Source organism: Manacus candei, unplaced genomic scaffold (genome assembly GCF_025592945.1).
Source record: "Manacus candei isolate 608988 ecotype Guabito, Panama unplaced genomic scaffold, ASM2559294v1 h1tg000185l, whole genome shotgun sequence".
In the NCBI taxonomy this organism is placed as follows: domain Eukaryota; kingdom Metazoa; phylum Chordata; class Aves; order Passeriformes; family Pipridae; genus Manacus; species Manacus candei.
Window position 1 is genome coordinate 18,049 of NW_026138233.1, and position 23,605 is coordinate 41,653.

Here is a 23,605-nt window from a genome sequence, read left to right on the forward strand (position 1 = left end):
AGCAGCGCTGCCTCGTCCCGGCTCCTCTCGCCCCGACCCCTTTGGCTGCCCCGGGCCCGCCACTGGTCCCGCCCGGGGGGGACCGGCCTTGCAGCCGCATCGGCTGCTGCCACATGGCCCTGCTGGGGCAGGGCTGGCACGGGAGGGGCTTGGAGTCCCTGCCAAGCCGAGCCGGGCTGGGACTGAAAGACACACCCGGGCTGGGATGGACCGGGCTGGGAATGTACTGGGATGGGGGTGTGGGATGGACCGGGATGGGAATGTACTGGGATGGGGGTGTGGGATGGACCGGGCTGGGAATATACTGGGATGGGGGTGTGGGATGGACTGGGCTGGGAATATACTGGGATGGGAGGGTGGGATGGACCGGGATGGGGGTGTTGAGCCAGATCGGGGCTGTGGGGGCTGGGCTGGCCCAGGATGCATCACGGTTGGATTTGAGCTTAGTTCTCTCTTCCCAAGATTGCTGTGCCAGATGCAGAGGGAATTTGGGAGGGGGAAGGAGGATGTGAGACTAAGAGGAGCAAGAAGAAGCAGCTTTCTCCTGCCCGTCCTGCTCCGTCTCCCCTGGGCCTCCCCCTCCAGCCCAGCCCAGCCTGGGGGTCCCACTTTGGGGTCCCCGTGACCCCCAGGTGTCTCCTTGCAGGGACCCCTCAGGTCAGGGCTGAATTCCTCTTGGATTTGCAGACAAAAAGTGGAAATTGCTGCTGACTGGTTGGATTCCCTCTCCTTTGGTCACTACAGAAAAGCCCCTTTGAATAACTCCCACAGCCACCTGGGGACTCATTGCCCTTCCCTGGGCAGCCAAAAAAAATGGCCACAACTATATTGGCCTGCAATAGTTTTGAAGTGCTCTTTGGGACACCAAAGTCCTTTATTTCCCCAAACCCAGTGTGTTTGGGAGTATTTTCCATGGTGAGTTCCTCTGTTTTTCCCCCCTAGGTCTCTTTTCTCCTCCTCTTCCTCCCCCACCTGGTTTTTGCTCCAGAATGCCCTAAACTGCAGCCTGGGGTAGAAGGAATTTGGGGGTTGGGGACAGTGCCCCCCCAGCAGCATCCACATTCTGTGCCAGTGGATGCTTGTCCTGTTTCTTTGGGTTCTTTCCTTCCAAATATTCCACAAATGGCTCTGGTGGGGTCAGTTTTGCTTTGGTGAACCTGTGAATTTTGAACTTGGCCTTGGGGAATGGTGCATGGACAGGGAAAGGCTGAGCAGGGAAAGAATTTAGGAAAAACCCTGGACCAGGTGGGAAAATGTTCCCGACATGGGAGATTGGAGCAGCAACAAGAGGAGGGAGCAAAGGCTGGGACAGGAAACAGTGAACAAAAACCAGCCCTGGGGAAAGGAAGAGGGTTAGAAAAAGGCTGTGACTGCCTCGGGGGTGTTTGGGGGATTCTCAGCTGTGCAAGTCCTTGAGACAACACCTTCCCAGGGCACACAGAGCCGGCAGGAGCCAAGGCTGAGTTGGGAAAACAAAGCCAGCCCTGGTGCTTTGAAGGCTCAAATCACCTCAAGCCGCTGAAGGGAAAAGGGGGCTTGACTTTCCTGGCAGGAAAGTGCCCCAAATCAGGCATTTGGCACTGCCCAGTTCCCGGCCTGAGCAGGAACTGGCTTGGTTTGCACAGACTGGGCTGCTGCGATGGAGCTGCTGCAGCAGAGAGCGGAGGGAGGCACCAGGAAAACCAGCTCCTCTTTTGGGGAGGTTGTTTCAAAGCTGTGCTTGGGTTTAGTGTGTGTGGGCACTAAAATCAGTTCAAACAGCCACAGGGGAGTGTTACAGCCCACCCTGCCAGGCCAGAGGAACTTTTGTTTGATTCTTGTATCCCTTGGAGTGAATTAAAGTGAACCAGTCCTGAATGATCAGTGTTTGCAGAGAGAGGGAGAGCATTTATTTTAGAGCAGTTGGGTTGCAAAGGAAAACAGGCGTGGAGCCCTTTGGGTTGTGATCCAGCCCCCCAAGGCAATGTGGGAGGGAAAAGAGTGCAAGAGAGAGAACAGAAGTTGCAGTCGCCCCTCCGAGGGCTCTGCCCAGCCTGGTTGTTGTCCCCAGGGTCCTGCTGCGTCGGGGAGTGGTGGGGGAGAGAAGCCCCTGCAGCACAAGATGGGGGGTTTCTGTCCCCTCCTGGAGCCTCCCCTGGGTGTGTTTGGGGCCACTTTGGCAGGGGCCGGAGGGGCTGGTTTGTGCCAAGTCTTTGTGGCCTGGGCAGGGGGTGCTTGGAGGGCAGCCCTGCTCAGAGGCCTTGTCGGGGCAGTGCTGGGTGTGGGCACCCCCCCAGGGGCCTCTGCCATGGCCGGGCCCAGGGCAGAGAAATGTCCAGGCCCCAGAGCCCAGAGAGGCGCCCCAGGGCCTCCCCAGTGCCACAGCCTGGGGGCTCCGGCCTCCTCCCCTCAGCCCGACCCTCCATGGCCTGGCAGCAGCTCCTTTGCACAGCCTGGCCCAGCCCAAAGGCTGCAAGTCCCCTCCAACAGGCCAGTTCCTGCCGGGGAGGAGCAGGGAAGGAAGGGCAAAGGGGTTGGCAAGCTGTGGGGCTGGGGGGTGCCCATCCTGTGCTGGAAGGGGGCTCGAGGGGGATGCAGCCCCAAAAATCCTTGGGTGCCGCTGACAGCACTGGGATCCCCCCAAACTGAGCCTGGAGCCCCCACGGGCCTGGGGCTGTGCTGGGAGGTGGGGAAGGGACCCGGGGGGTACAAGAGCTGGGGCTGTGGGGTGCTCTTTGTGCCCCTTCCATGGGCTTTGTCCCCACATTTCAGCCTCAGGCCCATCAAGGACAAAAAGGTGCCCCTGGGGGTCACTGGGCTCCTCACGGGGCTGCTCCTCACCATCACTGCCCTGGGGGGAGTGGTTGAGGCTGGAGGAGCCACCCCAGAGCCTCCTCCTGCACAAACCCCCTGCAAGGAGTCACCTGCACACATATGGTAAAGTTTAATTAACATTATCATATTAGATCAATATTTGGTGTAACAATAATAATAGATAGGATTGTATTTCCATTTCCAACCTGCTTTTAACCAGCAGCAAAGCACAAGGATGGAAGGACGGGATCTGCTTGGAATTTGTAGGGGGCTCGTTAATTTGGGGGGGTTCTGGCAACTTTTTTGGGGTGTTTCTGGCAGCTTTTTGGGTCTCAGCGCTGCTCCCATCCCTCCTCAGAGGGGGGAGAAGAGCAGAGCTGGTGAACCAGGAAACACAGACCTGGTTGGGTTTGGCCACAAAACTCCCCCTTGGCTGGTTTGGCCTTTCTAGAGGCGACTTTGCAGCAGATCCCTGTGGATTTGTGCTCCTGGGAATGCTCAAACCCCGCAGGAAACATCTGCCATGGCACCGAGGGTTCTTGGGCCAAAAGGAGTCTTTTAAGGAAGAAATCTCTTTTCCATGCTTCCAGCATGATCCCAGTTGTTCACAGCCACTCCCAGTCACTCCCAGTGTGCTCCCAGTCGCTCCCACTATGATCCCAGTCACCTCCAGAGTGATCCCACTTGCTCCCAGTATATCCCAGTTGCACCAACATGGTCCCAACTGCCCTCAGAATGCTCCCAGTCACTCCCAGTATGACCCCAGTCACCCTCACTGTGGGCCCAGTTGTCCCCAGCATGGTCCCAGTTGCCTCCAGCACAGATTCAGTCAATCCAAGTGTGATCCCAGTCTTCCCTCATCATGGTCCCAGTCACTCCCAGTTGCCCCCCATATGGTCCAAGTCACTCCCAGTGTGCTCCCAGTCACCCCCACAATGGTTGCAGACTCTCCCAGTATATCCCAGTTGCCCTCAGCATGCTCACAGTCATACCCAGTTACTTCCACTTGCCCCAGGATGCTTCCAGTTCCCATCAGGATGATCCCAGTCACTCCCAGTCACTCCCAGTCTATGTCAGTTGCCTCCAGCATGCACCCTGGCACTCCCAGTTACTCCCACTTGCTTCCAGCATGATCCCAGTTGCTCCCAGTTCCCCTCTATGTAGTTCCAGTTAGTCTCAGCATGGTGCCCCTCACTGACAGTCACTCCCAGGATGGTTCCAGTATGGTCCTGGTCACTCCCACAGTGATCCCAGTCACTCCCAATAGGATCCCAGTTGCCCCCAGTGTGGTTCCAGTTGCTCCCAGTATGATCCCAGTATGAGTCCAGTCACCCCTGGTATGATCCCAGGAACTTCCAGACACTCCCAGTACAAATCCAGTTTGATCCCAGTCATCCCCAGTATGGCTGCAGTCCCTCTCACATACTCCCACTATTATTGCAGTCACTCCCAGTATGATCCCAGTTGCCTCCAGTGTGGTTCCAGTTGCTCCCAGAATGATTCCTGTCACTCCCAGCCACTCCCAGTATATGCCAGTTGTCTCCAGCATGCTCCCAGTCATTACCAGTATGATCCCAGTCTCTCCTACTACGATCCAAGTTACCCCCTGCATAGTCCCAGTTGCTCCCAGTCACCCCACTAGAGTTCCAGTCCCACCCAGTATGACTCCAGTATGATCCCAGTGACACCCCAGATGGTGGCACTCACACCCAGGATGAACCCAGACATGCCCTGGCACTCCCAGTATAAAGCCATTTGCCCCCAGCAGGGTTCCACTTGCTCCCAGTCACCCCACTATGATTCCAGTAGTTCCCAGTATGATCCCTGGCACTGCCAGTCTCTCCCAGTCTATCCCAGTCGACCTCAGCATGCTCCCAGTCACTCCCAGTACACTCCCAGTCAGTCCCAGTGTGATCCCAGTCACTCCTGGTCTCTCTCAGTATATCCCAGTTGCCCCCAGTGTGGTCCCACTCACTCCCAATTGCTCCCAGTAGCTTCCAGCATGATCCCAGTTGCTCACAGCCACTCCCAGTCACCCCCAGTGTGGTCCCAGTCACTCCCACTATGATCCCAGTAACCTCCAGAGTGATCCCACTTGCTCCCAGTATATCCCAGTTGTGCCCAGCATGGTCCCAGTTGCTCTCAGTTCCTCCAGTGGGATCCAAGTAGTTCCCAGTTCCCTTAGCATAGAACCAGTTGCTCCCAGTATGATCCTAGTCTTATCCCAGTATGATCCCAGTACAATCACAGTTGCTACCAGTATGATCCCAGTAACCTGCAGACACTTCCAGTATGAATCCAGTTTGATCCCAGTCATCCCCAGTATCATTGCAGTCACTCCCAGGATGATCCCTGTCAGTCCCAGTATGATCCCAATATAAGCCCAGCAGGGGCCCAGCTGCTCCCACTCTGATCCCAGTTGCCCCCAGCATTGTTCCAGTTACTCCCATTCACCCCTACTATGGTTCCAGTCACTCCCAGTATGATCTCTGTTGACCTCAGCATGCTCCCAGTCACTCCTAGTATGCTCCCACTATGATCCCAGTCACCTCCAACATGATCCTACTTGCTCCCAGTATATCCCAGTTCTGCCAACATGGTCCCAACTGCCCTCAGAATGCTCCCAGTCACTCCCAGTATAACCTCAGTCACCCTCACTGTGGTGGCCCCAGCATGGGCCAAGCTGCTCCCACTGTGATCCCAGTATGATTCCAGTATTCCCCAGCATGGTACCAGTTGCCCCTAGGATTGACCCAGTTGCTCCCTGTAAGATCCCAGCATGAGCCCAGCAGGGGCCCAGTTGCTCCCACTATGATCCCAGTTGCCCCCAGAGTGGTTCCAGTCACTCCCATTCGCCCCTCCTATGGTTCCACTCACTCCCAGTATATCCCAGTTGCCCCCAACATGCTCCCAGTTTCTCCCAGTGTGATCCCAGTTACTCTAAGTTGTCTCTAGGATTGACCCAGTCTCTCCCTTTAAGATCCCAGTCTGATCCCAGTATGAGCCCAGCAGGGGCCCAGCTGCTCCCAGGATGATCCCAGTTGCCCCCAGCGTGGTTCCAGTTGCTCCCATTCACCCCTATTATGGTTCCACTCACTCCCAAACATTCCCAGTATATCCCAGTTGCCCCCAACATGCTCCCAGTTGCTCCCAGTATGATCCCAGTTGCCCCAGTTCTGGTCCCGCTGGCTCCAGTCCAGGTCTCGGTGTATCCCGGTGTCCCCCCTGTCCCCCCCACCCCGCTCTCACCCCCTTTTCTCTCCCCACAGAGCTCCTGAGCCGCCGGCGGCCGCAGCCCCTCCCCGTGGCCTCGGGCCCAGCCGGGACCCCCCAAACCCTGCCCTGATTTTAGAGGGCTTTGGGAGGGCACCTGCCCTTCAACACGGCACCCAGCACACCCCAAAAGGTGCTGGGACACCCCTAAAACGCTCACAGCTCCCCAAGGAACCCCCAAACGAATCAAATCCCACCCAGGACCCCACCTAACCCCATTGTTGGGGGGACTTTTATGGGCTCTGGTGTTACTGGGAGCCCCCCCAGCTTCGGGAGAGGAGCTCTGGGGTGAGTGGGGGGTGGGAAGAGGGGGGTGGGTGGGAAAAGGAGAGAAAAGGGGTGGTGGGACCCCCACACTGAATGAGACAGGAGTGGGACCCCCCAAAAGTGGAGGAGGAGGGAGGGTTGGGGGATGATGGGAAAGGGGTGGGAGAGGTCAGAAGAGTGGGGAAAAGGGGAGGGTGGGACCCCCAAACTGAGCATGAGGGGGCTGGGAATTGGGGGATGATGTGTAAGGGGTGGGAGAGGGGGGAAAAGTGGGGGTTGGGACCCCAAAACTGATCTTGGGGTGGCTGTGGATTGAGGGGAGGAACAGGGAGAGGGGTGGAAAAGGGGGGGTGGTCTGGAGGGATGGACGGTCCCATGGGGGTCTTTGAGCACTGGGGGTTGGGAAAGGGGGGTGGTCCCCCTGAGCTCCCAACTTCCTCTGGGTGCTGGGGGCTGCTGGATCCAATCTCAGCCTTGCATTGTGCCAACAGTTGAAATTTAGAGCAATTCTAGAGGGGTGACTGAACCACGTTTGTCCCCCAGGCTTTAATGATGGCATTTAAGGATGTACCTCGACCACCCCTTTAAGGGGGGGTTCAACACAGGGGGGGGCACGGAAAACAGAGGGTCAGGGCACATTTACCCCACTCTTCAAAGGTCTATTTGCCTCTTAGTGCCCCAGGGAAGCCCAAACCATATCAGTCCAGTCTGGGCTCTCGGCTGTTCCCGCACCAACTCTGCCCCAAACACATTCCCAAGGGCAGGGGATTCCATCACCCTTTTCGGGCACTGCCACTTCCCAGGGACAGGGAAACTCCCTCAGCACAATCTCCCACCACTTATTCCACTGCCCACAAACTGGCAGCACCTTTACAAAGGAATCCCTGCAGCAGCTCACGCAATAACACTCTGGATCAACACAAACCCTGACCAGCTCAGAAAAGCTCGTAGGCCTCGCTGAGAGGCTCTGGCTACAAAAACACACTTCAAACACAGCAAGAACACCACAAAGCAACCAAAGCACAAACTCTAAACCAAACCAGCAATCTACTAAAACACTGGGAAGCAAAAGCAAACTCTAGTTCTGTAAAAGCAAGGAATCAGCAAGCAGAACTTTAAATTTCTCACCCCATGAGCCACCTGAAAGTGGAAGGGAAGGCAGGATCAGCCCCTCGGCCCATCCAGAACTTTCAATGCAAATCTTCTTTCCATTTCTCCTTAGCCTTGACTTCTTTTTATACTAGTTTTTCAAGATTGGGTGGTGTTTTAAGTTACTTTAGTCACAAAACTAAATTTGGGGTAGCGTGACAGGCATCTGTTCTTTCTTGACAGACAAATAACAGAAGTCAAAACCTTTTACATCAGGTGTCTCTCAGGGTTTTTCTTTGGGGAGACCATCATGACCTTCATGTTATCCGGGAACTGGAGTCTTCTCTTCCTCATCAGATGTGCCAGTCCTTATTCTTCTTCCAGGTTTCAACTCTCTTCCAGCACCAGGTCTCTGCTAAACAGGGGTCACCTGGAAGGTGGGTCACCAGGTCTGTGCCCAACGGGGGTCCCTGTGGATCATCCAACGCGGGTCCTCCCATGGCTGATGGAGTTGGAGCAGCGGCCGAAGCTCTTCCCGCAGTCGGGGCACTCGGGGCTTCTCTTACCGGTGGGTCCGTTGGTGTCTGCTCAAGGCAGCCCTCTGGGTGAAGCTCTTCCCACACTCCCCACACCTGTGGGGCCTCTCCCTGCTGTGGATGCGACGGTGGTTGCAGAGGGCGGACCTGCTCCTGAAGGTCTTCCCACATTCCCCACATGTGTAGGGCCGTTCTCCAGTGTGGATGTGCAGGTGGGTGAGGAGAGTGGAGCTGTCCCTGAAGCTCTTCCCACATTCCAGGCACTTGTAGGGCCTGTCCCTGGTGTGGACGTGCTGGTGGTTGCGGAGGGTGGAGCTCAGGGTGAAGCTCTTCCCACATTCCAAGCACGTGTAGGGCCGTTCCCCACTGTGGATGCGACAGTGGGTTCGAAGGTTGGAGCTGTTCCTGAAGCTCTTCCCACACTCTCCACACGTGTAGGGCCGTTCCCCACTGTGGATGTGCTGGTGGATGAGGAGGGTGGTGCTTGTGTTGAAGCTCTTTCTACATTCCAAGCATCTGAAGGGTTTCTCCCTGCTGGGAGGCTGCTCAGGGACCACCAGCTCGCAGCTCCGCCTCAAGCTCCGGCCGCCTTCCCGGCACACGCTGGCTCTTTCCTCCTCACAGCCCCCTGGGCTGGCTTTGGAGCCCCTCCTGCGGGGGCATCTCCGGCCCTTTTCCTCCCCGCTGCCTTCCTGCGCCGGGGAGCCCTTCAAAACGGCCTCTCCCACCAGGCTCTGCCGGGGGGATTTGTCCTCCGCGCTCTCCGGCCTCACCTCGGGGCCTGGGGCAGGAACCAACAAGGACACGCAGGGGATTTGCCTCCGGCCCACAGGGAAGCCCAAGGACATCCCCCCAACTCCGGCCCCGGCAGGACGGCCACAAAAGACAAAAGACCCACCCAAAGGGGCACTGACTTCCTCCTCACCTGCCTGGGGGGCCCAAGGCATCTTCCTCTTCCTCGCAGCCTCCTCCTCCATCCGCCCAAGCTTTGGGAAGCAGAAATCCTGCTGGGGAGGGAAAAACAAGGGGTGAGCGCGTTACCTTGGGGGTTCCTCCTGCCCAAGTCCAGCTCTAGGACTCACCAGGCATCTTGTGTCCATAAAAACCCCCAAAACATCAAGATTTAGACCAGAAAAACAGAAAACACCAACATCTGGGAAAAAAAAATCCCAAAACTCCCCACAAATTTGCAAAAGATCAAGAGTCAGCAAAAAAAATACTCCAAAATATAAACATTCAGCTCAAAAAAACACTCCCAGAAGTTCCCCCTCTCTGGTCTCTGCACCTTTACCTTCTGGGGGTCTCCCCTCTCTGGGCTGCTGGGGGTCCCGCTTAGGGATGCCGGGGCTTTTGGGGGTCCCAGGGGTCCCTTCTCCCCTCACTCTCTGCTTCAGGGGGCCGGGTTCCCAGACATTCCCCCTCTCCGCCTTCTCCACTTTCTTGGCCCGGGGATCCCAGGGGTCCCCACTGCCCAGGCTGCCCCTTCTCCGGGACCCCCCTTGCAGCCTCCCGGGGCTCCTCCCTCTCCCTGCTCCCCCCTCCAGCCTGCCGGGGGTCCCCCAGCTCCGCCATCGCCCCGCTCCGCTCTCCACACTCCGGGGCTCCCGCCCTTCCTCCCCCCACCCCTGGCTCTCCCGAGGGCTCCCCAAACCCGCTGCCTCGGCTCCCTCCGGCTCCCCCGGACCAGCCCCCCCCGCCCACACCGGCCTCACAATGGAGCCGCCGGGGCCTCACCCACCAACACCAACCCCCAACAAGGGGGGGACCCGCAGCCCCCCGACCACCCACGGGGCTCTGCCCACAACCCACCCCGACACCGCCCCAAAACACCCCCCGGGGACCCCCAGCAGCCCCCCGGCACACAGCCCCGCACAAGGGCCGCCTGTGCCCGAGCCAACAAAACGCCCCCACAGCCGGGGGGACACCAGAGGCTGCCCCGGGGCAACGAGAGCAGGGAGCGGATCGGGCCCCGCACACGTGGCCGGGCTCTTGGCTCAGCCGGCCGGGATCGGCAACCAACAGCACGGCCCCGACCGCCGGCTCGGCACAGCGAGCCCGGGGGTGTCCCCTCTCCAGGGCCCCCCTCTCCACAGATCAACGCATGGGGACACCAAGGGACCCCCAAGGGAACCCCTTGCCCGCTCTCCCACCTCCCCTTAGCTCCCCTCGCCCACCCCTTGCCCACCGGCCCCCCAAACCCCGGCTCCCCCCAGCTCCCTTTGGGGCTCACCCACCGCCCCCCGCGCTCCCTTTGGGGGTCCTACCCCCCGTTTCCCTCCCTTTCCCCCCTTTCCCATCGGCTCGTCCCCCTCCCCCGCTCACCCCAGAGCTCCGCCCGCGGCCGCAGCGATGCAGCAGGAGAAGGAGGGGCGGCAGGAAGGGCAGGGAGAAAGGCGGAGCGGGAACAGCAACAGGATCGTCCCCCCCGCCCCATCTCGCGGGGGATCGGGAAGGGGGAGTTTGTCCCAAATATCTTGGTGGGGGTTTTGGTGTTTGTTTCTTTTTTGGAAGGGGGGGGTGTAGGGGGAGAATGTTTGGATCTTACAGGACTCCAAAGCTGAGCCGCAAATGCCCCTTAGGGGGATTTTGGGGGTCCCCGGTGGGTGTTTTGGGGCGGTGGCGGGATGGGTTGGCGGCAGAGCCACGGAAGTTCAAGAAGGGGCAGTGCCGGATTCTGCCCCTGGGATGGGCAACCCCAGATGTGGGGACAGAGTGGGAATGAGAGGCTGGAGAGCAGTGCTGGGAAAGGGCCCTGGGGGTCCTGGGGGTGCCCACTTGGCCAGGAGTCAGCAGTGCCCTGGCAGCCAGGAGGGACAACCCTGTCCTGGGGGCATCAGGCCCAGCATGGCCGGGCCGGGGAGGGGATTGTCCCGCTCTGCTCTGCCCTGGGGCGGCCTCACCTCAATAGTGGGGCACTCGGGGGGGACACAATGGAAGGAAGAGATGGAGCCAGTCGAGAGTGTCCAAAGGAGGCCACCAGGATGGGGAAGGCTCTGCAGGGGAAGCCTTAGGAGGAGCAGCTCAGGGCACTTGGGGTGTTCAGCTGCACAAGAGGAGACTGAGGGGAGACCTCATGGCAGTTCCAACTTCCTCAGGAGGGGCAGAGGAGGGGCAGGCCCTGAGCTCTGCTCTGGGGGGACCAGGGACAGCCCCCAGGGAATGGCCTGGAGTTGTGTCAGGGCAGGCTCAGGTTGGATGTTAGAAAGAGGTTCTTCCCCCCCAGGGTGGTTGGCACTGAACAGGCTCCCCAGGGCAGTGGGCACAGCACCAAGGCTGACAGAGCTCCAGGACAGTTTGGATGATCCTCTGGGGCACAGGCTGTGACTCTTGGGGATGGGCCTGGGCAGGGCTGAGGGTTGGACTTGATGATCCCTCTGGGGTCCCTTCCAACCCGCACATTCTTTCATTCTGGGATTCTCTAACACCCCACCTTTGCCTGCTTTGCTGCTTCTGTGAACCACGAGTTCCTCCCTTCATTGTTTCTTTCCTTTCCTTGGCTGGTTTCTCTCCATTGCAGTTGGTTACACAGATATTTTCTAGGGCACATTCTGGACAACCACTGCTGGTTCAGTTCTGTCTCAGAGCCCGAGATCAGCCTTATGGAGCCAAAGGAACCCTGGGACACTGCGGAACCCCATGGGATCAAGGGACCATCGTGACACTGCGGGACCTCATGGAATTAAAGGAACCCAGAGGTCACTGTGGTGCCTCATGGAACAAAGTTGCCAGTGTGACATGTGGGGCCTCATGGAATCAAACGAGCCCTGAGACCTTTGGTACCCTCATGGAATCCAGTGGCCTTTGTGACCCTGTGGAACCTCATGGAATCAAAGGGCCACTGTGACACTGCAAAACCTCATGGAACCAAGGGGCCATTCCAGAATCACAGAATCAACGAGGTGGGAAAAGACCTCTGAGATCATGGAGTCCAAGCCATGACCCAACCCCACCCTGTCAACTAGACCATGGCCCTGAGAGCCACATCCAGTCTTTTCTGAAACACCTCCAGGGACGGTGACTCCACCCCCTCCCTGGGCAGCCCATTCCAACACCCAGTCACCCCTTCTGGGAAGAACTTGAGCCTCCTGTCTGACCTAAACCTCCCCTGGTGCAGCTTTAGGCTGTGCCCTCTTGTCCCACTGCTGGTTGCCTGGGAGAAGAGACCGACCCCCCCGGGTCCCCCCTCCTGTCAGGGAGTTGTAGAGAGTGAGAAGGTCCCCCCTGAGCCTCCTTCTGCCCAGGCTCAGCAAGCCCAGCTCCCTCAGCTGCTCCTCACAGCACTTGTGCTCCAGAGCCTTCAGCAGCCCCAGTGCCCTTCTCCAGACACGCTCCAGCACCTCAACACCTTCCCCAAAGTGAGGGGCCCAGAACTGGGCACAGCACTCGAGGTGTGGCCTCAGCAGGGCAGAGCCCAGGGGCAGAATCCCTGCCCTGAAGGCAGCTCCCTGCAATCAGCTCTGCTGCAGCCCTGCAGGGCCCTTCTGCTCCTTGTCCTGCAGCTCCACCATTCCCTGCTCCCTGCAGCCCTGGCTCCCTCAGCCTTCCCCTGCCCAGCCAGACCCCCTTGTCTGGCAGCAAGAGAGCAGCCCTGGGCAGCCCAGGGATTGTCTGGGGCCCAGAGCTGTCTGCCACAGCCTCCAGCATCTCCTGGCTTGCCTGTGCCCAGCCCTGCTGCCCTGCCAGAAGATCCCAGGGTGTTCCCACTTGCAATGGAATGGGGGACCTGCTCCCAGGCTTTGCAGGCCCTTCTGTCCCTTCATCACCCACCTGATGATTCAACCAAGGCTCTGTGGGATGACTGTCAGTGTTCCTGAATCACGGGATGTGCCCACCCAAAGACATTTTCAGCGTCTCTGTCCTGCCTTGAGATCAGCTTCTCCTCCAGCACAGCCCCTCAGGGGCTGCAGAGACCCCCCTGACAGCAAAGGCCTCTCCTGCCAGGGCTGCAGAGACCAACCCAGCCTTTCCCTGGCCTGGGGGGAAGCGTTTCCCCTTTCTGTGCTGTCCCATTGCCATCTGCCCCTCCAGCACGTCTCTGCTCCAGCCCAGCACTTGCACACATCGGCTCCGGGCACTCGGTGCTGCTGCTGGGAACGAGATCATTTCCTGATTCTTTTAAATGAATGGTGTTCATTAACTTCTTAGTTAATTGCTTTAGTGAATCATAACCAGAATATTCATCCTAAACAGTGGGTTAGTCTTAAGTCACTATTGGCCAGCACTTGGCAAAGTTTGTCATCACCTGCTCTTGTGGGAACAGGCTTGGGAAAATTATTGCAACTCTGAGTTTTGCTAAACTAGCCCTGATCTGCTTCAGTGAACAAAGCCTGGGGAGAGAGGTGGATTGCTGAAACTGGACACAAGGAATGCAGAATTTACAGACCACAAGGACATTGTGCAGGAACTAGAAGATAAAGAAGAGGTTAACAAAGACCATACAATAGGTGTTGGAAACTCCCTACCTGGAAAAAGGATAATAAAAAGCCTGAAAAATGGGGACTAATTAGGGTGAGAAGTGAGAAGTCAATAACCAATAGAGGACAGAATGCTAAATACTGAAGAGGATGATGTAATTTAGAACTGATGCCCTTTAAATTCTTTCTTTGTTAAACACATATAAATAAGTGAAAAGGCTGGGGGGGCAGGGAGGGCTGGAGTTATCCCCCACACACCCCCTGGCCAGAAGAAAGTGGTGTCTGACTGGCTGATGCAAAAAGACAGAGTTGGAGGGTTTCATTTGTCCCATTTGTGGCTGCAGCAGGAAGAGCAAAGTCTTCTCCTCTGGAAATGTTTCTTCCCTCAGTGTGTCTGGTGCACATTCCAGTGGGCACACAGGGGAATGCTGGGCTGGAATGGGTTTGTTTCCAGGTGGCCTGCACAGTATCCCCTGGCACAGGGGTGGCCACGAGGCAGGGACCAAAGGGGAGGGAGGCCCTGCCCTGTGGCCAGAGCACAGGAGACACCGACTCTGAGCTCATCAGCAGCAGAGTAAAGACTTCATCCCAAAATTCTCACTGCTCCCTCCAGTAATGCAGGAAAGCCATTGTTGGAAATGGGGGGCTCTTTTGGATTAGTTTCCTAAAAGACTTTAAGCTTCAAATCCTCTTTAAAAGTGGTCAGGAACAAGGGTCTCAGCCTTTTTGGGAATGTGACAGACCAAGGGAACACAAAGGGTTGAGGAAACACCCCTTTTGCAGGACAGAGATGATGCCCAAAGCTCAGAGGTGGGCTCCTGAAAGTTGGTGCCATTAACTGCCCTTGGGAAGGAAAGCCCCCAGTCCCAGTGTTTCAGGGGCAGGTGACAGGGTGCCCAGGGTAGGCAAAGGCCAGCAACAGGTTCCTGTGCTGGCCCCTTTTGGGTGGGAGCAATCCCTGACAGAGTCAGGTTGGCAGGTGGCATCCAAGGTTTGGAGGTGGCTCCCGGGGGGGATGACAGTCCCTTCCCTTGGGAAGGACAGCACCCAGCCCCAGTGCTGGGGGGCAGAGGAAAGGTTTCCCAGGGCAGGCAAAGGCCAGCAGCAGCTTTCTGTCCTGGCCCTTTTGGCATGGCAGCAATCCCCAGACATATCCAATTTGGGAAGTGCTATCCAAATTTTGGAGCTGGGCTCCTGGAAATGATGGCAGTCCATGTTTTTTCCAAGGAGAGCATTTGGCCCCCATGCTGGCAGTGCAAGTGACTGAGTGCTGAGGGTGTTGCCAAATGCTCTGACATTGTTGGGATCAATCAAACCCTCTAACACCGTGGGTTTAATGTGACAAAGCAAGGCATTACTTTCTTTGCTGGCTGTGCATGTGGCCAACAACAATGCTGCCTTCACACAGACAGCAGTACAGCACTTTTGCACCCATTTACGCTTTTTTGACGAAGCAATTAATGTTTATCGGTCCAAATGGCATCATTTCATTGTTCCATTTCATTCATTAGTATTTTAGCCACTCTTGCTCAGTACTCTCTTGTTGCTTATGCTAATTAGTTCATGCTTTCGGTCTTTTGAGCACCTTTTTCTCAGGTGGGGATTTTCCCCCACAAATGCTGAGCCTTTGCTCATCTTCCTCCTTACCTGCTGCTTTCTGCAGAAGGCCCTTGTTTCCAGATATCAGGTTCAAGAACACATCTTTCTCTCCCAGGCTTTGTTCACTGAAGCTTATCAAGGGTAACTCTCACAAAACTGACAGTTCTAGGGCTTTTCCCAAGCTGTGTTCTTTCCAAAGCAGCTTGTGAGGAGTTTTTGCTGTGTGCTGGCTAAAGGTGATTTATGGCCTAACACCCCCTCTGTGATTAATGGAAACAACGAATCCAAAGTGGGCCCACTGAAAGATTAGGAAAGGTCTCTAATTTCCAGGAAGGGCCCCCTGCTGCCACCAGACTCTTGGCTGTGGCTCCTTGGGTTGAGTCTGTGATTCCCCCCGAAACTGGGGCTAAAAGGTTCCCCTTTGCAATGGTGCCCGTCTGTGCCTGGTGCATTGGGAGAGGCCTGTGCCGAGGGCAGAGCTGGAGAGCCCCTGTGCTGCTCCAGGCCTGCAGAGCTGCCTCTCTGCCTGCAGCCCTTGCCAGCTGGGAGCGGGCAGGCCTGCGGGCTCCCTACCTGCTCTCCAGCCTCTCCCGGGCCTCGGGCGCTCCAGCCCCGGCCCACTGGGGCTCCGCTGGCCTCGCTCCGTGGGGCCCGTGTCTCCTGCCCCTGGGCAGCCCCAGCCCACCCCGCTGGGCCATGGGCTGGCTTTGCCCACAGCCGGGAGCTTGGAGAGCCTGGGGGGAAAGCTTCTGCCAGGGGGGTCCTTCCCAGGCCTCCCGTCAAACCAGGCGGGGTCTCTCCTGAGAGCAGGAATTCTCCCTTGCTCGGCAATTTTCCAGGGCCTTTACAGTGGAAGTTTCTGGCAGGGGAGTTACAAAATCGGGAAGTTTCTGAATGCTTTTCAGTTGGGGTGGTTGTCACATAAGTGTCCAGGTTTTGGAGAAGAGATGCTGAACAAGGACCCTCTGTATCCAGCTGTAAATACTCTGCTCAACAGACAAGGTCAAGTAAAGTTCAAGCTCCAAACAAGCACCAGAGACCACCAAGAGGCCAGCAGAAGGCCCCCAGTGACCAAATAAGGACTTTGGAAGGACTTCAGAAGGACCTCTCTGAGCTAATTCCCATGGGTGTGATCTTTCTGAGGGAAGGAGTGAATATGTAAGACATTTGCTGGATGTGTAAAATTGTGAGTAAATCTCAGCTGCCCTGGGGGAGAACGGGGCACACTCATGGTTGGGGGGAAGATCCTCCCATGGGTGAGGGGCTGATAACAGAGAATGGCTGCCCACTATTGCTCCCAAATTGAGCCTTGGGGGTTCCTTTTCTGCCCATTTACGGTCCCACCATGAGGAGACAAGTGCCCCTTGCAGCCCTGGGCCCTCATTGCCTCCTTGTCCCTGCTCAGCAGCCTGGGAGGTTGTCACAGGTTTACTTGTTCAAAAAAACCCAGGCAGGGAATCTTTCTTTGCCCTGCATTGCTGTAAGGGGGGATGTTGAACGGGGGAGGGGAGTTTTTGCCTTGGGTGATTGACCCACACCAAAGAACCAACCAGCAGATCCACATTCCAAGCTGAAGGGCCTCCAAAGGCTGTGGAGGGGTGTGGGGTTTTTTAACTCTCTCCTGAGAAATGGGAGGCACTGCCTGGAGGAGGCCACTTGCCCCTGCATGGTCCCAGTTGCTCCCAGTATGATCCCACTATGAGTCCAGTCACACCCAGTATGATCCCAGTAACTTCTAGACACTTCCAGTGGATTCAATGAATCCAGTTTGATCCCAGTCACCCCCAGTATGGTTGCAGTCCCTCTCACATACTCCCAGTGTTATTGCAGTCATTCCCAGGATGGTCCCAGTATGAGCCCAGCAGGGGCCCAGCTGCTCACACTCTAATCCCAGTTGCCCCCAGTGTGGTTGCTCCAGGATGGATCAGGAATGGGGACCCCTCTGTGCCCCCCCTTGTGTCACCCTGTTCTGGGGGAGCTTGGGGGGGACATCTGCACCCCAACACGGCATCCAACACATCCCAAAGTGTGCTGGGACCCCCTTAAACCACCCCACAGCCCCCAAGGGACCTCCAAACCCACTCAGAGTCCATCCAGGACTCCACCTAACCCTTTTTTGGGTTGGGACTTTCATGGGCACTGATGTTACTGGGAACCTCCCCACTGCAGGTGAGGAGCTCTTGGGTGAGAGGGGGTGTTGGGAAGGGGGGGATCAGTGAGTCAGAGGGGATAAAAGGGGTGGTGGGACCCCAAAGTGAGCGGGAGGGGAGTGGGACCCCCCAAAAGTGGAGGGGGAGGGGGAATGAGGATTGGGGGCTGATGGGAAAGGAGTGGGAGAGGTCAGAAGAGTGGGGAAAAGGGGAGGGTGGGACCCCCAAACTGAGCATGAGGGGGGTGGGGATTGGGGGAATGATGTGTGAGGGGTGGGAGAGGGGGAAAAATGGGGGTTGAGACCCCAAAACTGATCTTGGGGTGGCTGGGGATTGAGGGGACCATGGAAAAGTGGGAGGAACAGGGAGAGGGGTGGAAAAGGGGGGTGGTCTGGAGGGATGGACGGTCCCTTGGGGGTCTTTGGGCACTGGAGGGTTGGGAAAGGGTGGTGGTCCCCCTGAGCTCCCAACTTCCTCTGGAGTCCTGGGGGCTGCTGGATCCAATCTCAGCCTTGCATTGTGCCAACAGCTGAAATTTAGAGCAATTCTAGAGGGGGGACTGAACCACGTTTGTCCCCCAGGCTTTAATGATGGCAAATCAGATCTGTTGATAGAAAATGAATTATTTATTTTTGCAAATGACGACACAGAACAGAATTATTTAGTGAACAGTGGAAACACTAAAACCACCAGTAGTACAGGATAAGATAGGACAGGGCACAACACTAAAGCAATTGTCGAAGCAATTCTACTAAAGGTGGCAAACAAGCAATAATTCTTAATTAGAGATGGATGGAACTCCCCCAGACCAGCGCTGGTGGGGAGATCTCTGCTCTCAACCTCCAGCAGTGACCTTGGGGGGTCCCCAGCCAAGGCAGGAATCTACACACACCCCCCAAGAAGGGTTCTGTTGGAAGAAGCTGCCCCTGGGAAAGGGGACTGGCCCTTTCTGGTAGAAACCCATGGACTGACAGTCCTTGGACTCCAGGGGTTCCCTCACCATCAGGGGCTTCATTTGGGGTGAAACCAGTCTGGGGTCCAACATCTCCTGCCTTGTCCCGGCCCCCTCTCAGCTCAGCACTGACCCCTTTGCAAATGGGGCATTGTCTTGGGGCCATTGCAGGGGGGATGTCCTGCCCCAGTGTCCCAGTGTTCCTTTAATTGCCAGAGGCCCTGCAGTGTCCCAGTGGCCCCTTGATTCCATGACCTTCGGAAACACCTCAGGCTTCCTTTGGTTCCATGAGGCCCCCATGTCACAAAGGCCCCTGGATTCCATGAATTCCGCAGTGTCACAAGGTTCCTTTTTTTCCATGGGGCCCTGCAGTGTCCCAATTGTGCCTTGACTCCAGGAGTATCCAAATTCTCCCAGGGTTCCTTTGGTTTCAGGAGGTCCCGCAGTGTCCCAGCGGCCCCTTCATTCCAGGCAGGCCCAGGGAGACGAAGCCAAAGACGGAGCCCTGACCCCCGTCAGCATCTTGGGGGGGCGGGGGGGCAGGACCCGGGAAACGGCGGCGGCTGCTGGGAAGGGACTGGGATGGACTGGGATGGACTGGGATGGACTGGGACGGACTGGGACGGACTGGGACAGACTGGGATGGACTGGGATGGATTGGGACTGACTGGGATGGACTGGGACAGACTGGGATGGACTGGGACACCAGGATACACCGGGACCAGGACTGGGACCCAGCAGGACCCCCCGGGAGCAGGATCTGAGCACACTGGGACCCTCCAGGACCAGAACTGGGGCAACAGGGATCCTACTGGGAGCAACTGGGACCACACTGAGGCCTACTGGGAGCAACTGGAGGCCACATAGGATATAGTGGGAGTGCCTTGGAGTCACTGGGATCATACTGGTGGAAAGTGGAATGTTACTGGGGCATCTGGAAGTGACTGGGAAGGACTACGAGCATGCTGAGGGTTCTACTGGGATATACTGGGAGTGTCTGCAACCATGGTGGGGGTGACTGGGACCATACTGGGAGTGACAGGGACTACATGAAGGGGAATTAGGACCAGGCTGGGGGCAACTGGAAGGAATTGAGTGACTGGATTTACAATAGAAGCAACTGGGATTGACTGGGACTGTCAGGAGGGAGGACTGGGATCATACATGGAGTGACGGGATCTGTGCTAGGGGCAACTGGGAGCAACTGGGACCATGATGGGGACAACTGGGATCATACTGGGATCACAGTGGGAGAAGCTTGGCCCATGCTGGGAGCAACTGAGACCACACTGAGGGCACTGGGGTCATACTGGGATCATACCAGGAGTGAGTGGGATCATGCAGGAGGTGATTGGGATCATATTGGGAGCAACTGGGAGAGACCAGGAGTGACTGGGATCATCCTGGGACTGACTGGGCGCTGAATCCCAAAAATCGGTCCGAGAAACTGCTCAGAGATTTTTTATCTTTAAGCAGCCAGGTATTTGTTTATTCAACGTTGGGAGCAAGCCAGCTCGCGCTGGACAAACTTGCTCCAAGGCTTCACACAAAATCAGCATTTTTATACAATCTTCAGCTGGGATTAAATGCATATTCCAGTGATTCCAACATCTCTCTCTGCATATTAATAACAGGCGGAGTATAGGTGGAGCTCAGGCGGGGCTTGGGGCGGTGCTTCTCTTGGCCCTCAATCCTGAGGGGACTTCCACTCTTCCTCCATGGCTCTTGGGGCTTCAACTCATCTTCCTCAGCTTGACCTTCCTTCTCTTCCATTGTTCTTGACCCGCTCCCTGAAGCTGGGAAAAAGCCCTGGCTCCCGGCCTATTCCTCCTCTTCCAATGTCTCCCTGATCCTGCTGTCTCTCTAATTTATCCCCTCTAGGCCCAGGACATGTTCCTGTACTATTCTCCCCATTCCCATTCCTATTGTCCCTCCTCCCATTCCTGGTGTTCCCATCCCACTTCTGTTTTCCCCATTCCCAGTTCTTGGTGTTCCCATTCCCATTCCAGGTGTCTCCATTCCCATTCCTATTGTCCCCATTCCCATTCCAGGTGTTCCCATCCCACCTCTGTTTTCCCTATTCCCAATCCAGGTATCTCCATTCCCATTCCAGGTGTCCCCATTCCAATTCCAGGTGTCCCCATTCCCATTCCTGGTATCCCCAACCTGCTCCCAATGTTCCCATCCCGATTCCCAATGTTCCCATTCCCATTCCTGATGTCCCCATTCCCATTCCAGGTGTCCCCATTCCCATTCCAGGTGTTCCTATTCCCATTCCAGAGTTTCCCATCCCATTCCAGGTGTCTCCATTCCCATTCCACATGTCCCCATTCCCATTCTTGCTGCCCCCATTCCCATTCCTAGTGTCCCCAGTGTGCTCCCAATGTCCCCATTCCCATTCCAGGTATTCTCATTCCCATTCCAGGTGTTCCCATTCCCATTCCAGATGGTCCAATTCCCTCTCCAGATGTTCCATCCCATTTTAGGTGTCCCCATTCCCATTCCTATTGTCCCTCCTCCCATTCCTGATGTTCCCATCCCACTTCTGTTTTCCCCATTCCCAGTTCTTGGTGTTCTCATTCCCATTCCAGGTGTCTCCATTCCCCTTCCTATTGTCCCCATTCCCATTCCAGGTGTTCCCATCCCACCTCTGTTTTCCCTATTCCCATTTCAGGTGTCTCCATTCCCATTCCTGGTTCCCAGGGAAGAACTGCCGGATGCCAGAGGAGGAGCCAGAATTTATTGCCCAAAGCAGGAGATTCTCACACCAAAATTAACCCCCGATGATGTCACCACTGTCCCTGTGATGTCACCGCTCTCTCTGTGATGTCACTGCTGTCCATGTGATGTCACCGCTGTCCCTGTGATGTCACCAATGTCCCTGTGATGTCACCGATGTCCCTTTGATGTCACCGCTCTCTCTGTGATGTCACCAATGTCCCCGTGATGTCACCACTGCCATTTCCCCTGCTGCTTTACCTTAAAACCAGCACACCAGGTCTGTGCCCAACGGGGGTCCCTGTGGATCATCCAACGCGGGTCCTCCCATGGCTGATGGAGTTGGAGCAGCGGCCGAAGCTCTTCCCGCAGTCGGGGCACTCGGGGCTTCCATTACTGGTGGGTCCGTGGGTGGGAGGTCAAGGAAGAGCTCTGCGTGAAGCTCTTCCCACACTCCCCACAGTGGAAGGGCCTCTCCCTGATGTGGAGGCGACGGTGGGTGTAGAGGGTGCAGCTGTCCCACATTCCCTACACGTGTAGGGCTGTTCCCCAGTGTGGATGTGCTGGGGGCTGAGCAGCTTGGGGCTTGTGCTGAAGCTCTTCCCACATTCCAAGCACTTGTAGGACCATTCCCTGGAGTGGATGCAACGGTGTTTGCAAAGGCTGGAGCTGTCCCTGAAGCTCTTCCCACACTCCCCACACGTGTAGGGCCTTCCCCACTGTGGATCATCTGGTGTCGGAGCAGGTGGGAGCTCCGAGTGAAGCTCTTCCCACACTCCCCACACGTGTAGGGCCTTTCCCACTGTGGATCATCTGGTGTCGGAGCAGGTCAGAGCTCTGATTGAAGCTCTTCCCACATTCCTCACACATGTAGTGCCTTTCCCCACTGTGGATCATCTGGTGTCAGAGCAGGTTGGAGTTCTGAGTGAAGCTCTTCCCACACTCCGCACACGTGTAGGGCTGTTCCCCACTGTGGATGCGATGGTGGGTTCGGAGGGTGGAGCTGTCACTGAAGCTCTTCCCACACTCCCCACATGTGTAGGGTCTTTCCCCACTATGGATGCGACGGTGATTGCGGAGGTTGGAGCTCTGATTGAAGCTCTTCCCGCACTCCGCACAGGTGTAAGGCTGTTCCCCAGTGTGGATGCGAAAGTGCTTGCGGAGGTTGGAGCGGTCACTGAAGCTCTTCCCACACTCCTCACATGTGTAGGGCTGTTCCCCAGTGTGGGTGTGTTGGTGCCTCAGGAGGTCAGATCTCTTCCTGAAGCTCTTCCCACATTCCAAACACCTGAAGGGCTTCTCCCTGCTGGGAGGCTGCTCAGGGACCACCAGCTCGCAGCTCCGCCTCAAGCTCCGGCCGCCTTTCCGGCACACGCTGGCTCTTTCCTCCTCACAGCCCCCTGGGATGGCTTTGGAGCCCCTCCTGCGGGGGCATCTCCGGCCCTTTTCCTCCCCGCTGCCTTCCTGCGCTGGGGAGCCCTTCAAAACAGCCTCTCCCACCAGGCTCTGCCGGGGGGATTTGTCCTCCGCGCTCTCCGGCCTCACCTCGGGGCCTGGGGCAGGAAGCAACAAGGACACGCAGGGGATTTGCCTCCGGCCCACAGGGAAGCCCAAGGACATCCCCCCAACTCCGGCCCCAGCAGGACGGCCACAAAAGACAAAAGACCGACCCAAAGGGGCACTGACTTCCTCCTCACCTGCCTGGGGGGCCCGCGGCATCTTCCTCTTCCTCGCAGCCTCCTCCTCCATCCGACCAAGCTTTGGGAAGCAGAAATCCTGCTAGAGGGGAAAACAAGGGGTGAGCGCGTTGCCTTGGGGGTTCCTCCAGCCCATGTCCAGCTCTAGGACTCACAGGGCATCTTGTGTCCATAAAAGCCCCAAAACAACAACATTCAACCCAAAAACCCCTCCCAGGAGTTCCTCCTCTCTGCTCTCTGGGGTTAGGGGGGTCCCCCCTGTCTGGCCTGATGGCACTTCTGCCTGCATTGGGGGTCCCCCTTCTCCGGGCTGCCGGGGGTCCCGCGGCTCCGGGGGGTTCCCACTCACCGGGGTCCCCTTGAGTGTTGCCAGGGGGGTCCCAGGGCTCACTTCTCCCCACTCTGCCTCCCGGGGCCGGCCGGCCCTCCTCTCTCGGCTCCCACCCTCGCAAACCTCTTGGTGCTCTCGGCTCCCACCCCGCCTCAAGGCCCCCCCTCCTCTCCACACTCCAAGGCCTTCCCCCTCTCCGGGACCTTTGGGCTGCTCTTCTTTGTGCTCCCGCTCGGCTCCTCCCTCGGCTGGGCCGCCGCTTTTGGCGGGTTTCCTCCTCCGGGATCCGCCCCCTGCAGCCCTTCCCCCCCTGGACCAGCCCCCTTGGGCCCCCCTTGGGCCCCCCTTGGACTCCCCCTGCTCAATAAGTCTGATTATACAGACAAGCAATTGGTTTTAATCCACAAAACCCAAATGTAGAACCCAGCACCCTGGGACATGAACAAAGTGGTTTTCCTTGGGCCCCCACAAGTCCCAATAAAGGGAGAGGGAAAAACCTGCTGGTGGGAGAGCTGTTGCAGTCTGGTCAAAAGTGGGGATTGCAGTCCAGTTGAGGGGGGTGGTCTCAGGCTGGTTGAGAGTGGTGAGCTGAAGTCCTCCTCTGGATCCCACGAGTGCTAAAAAGGTTCTGAAACTCCAGGTTTATATATTCTCCAGTTCAGGCAGGAATGCCCAGTCCTCCCCTCACAGCGGGCAATTCCATAAAAGGATGCTTAGTTTTTCTTTCAGAGCAGGGAATTCCATAAAAGGCTATGAGGATGCTCAGTCCATAAAAGGCTATGAGGA

At 57.1% G+C, this 23,605-nt stretch overlaps 1 protein-coding gene across 1 annotated transcript; it reads right to left on the bottom strand.

The window, feature by feature from the left end:
* Positions 1-5,682: 5,682 nt before the first annotated feature.
* Positions 5,683-23,135, bottom strand: LOC127464007 (gastrula zinc finger protein XlCGF49.1-like). Its single transcript, XM_051774110.1, has 3 exons — positions 23,023-23,135; positions 22,489-22,570; positions 5,683-8,739 (listed from the first exon to the last, which is right to left on the bottom strand). Exons 2-3 carry the CDS (start codon positions 22,538-22,540, stop codon positions 7,985-7,987), a joined length of 807 nt encoding a protein of 268 aa, XP_051630070.1. The 5' UTR covers positions 22,541-22,570; positions 23,023-23,135; the 3' UTR covers positions 5,683-7,984.
* Positions 23,136-23,605: the final 470 nt, after the last annotated feature.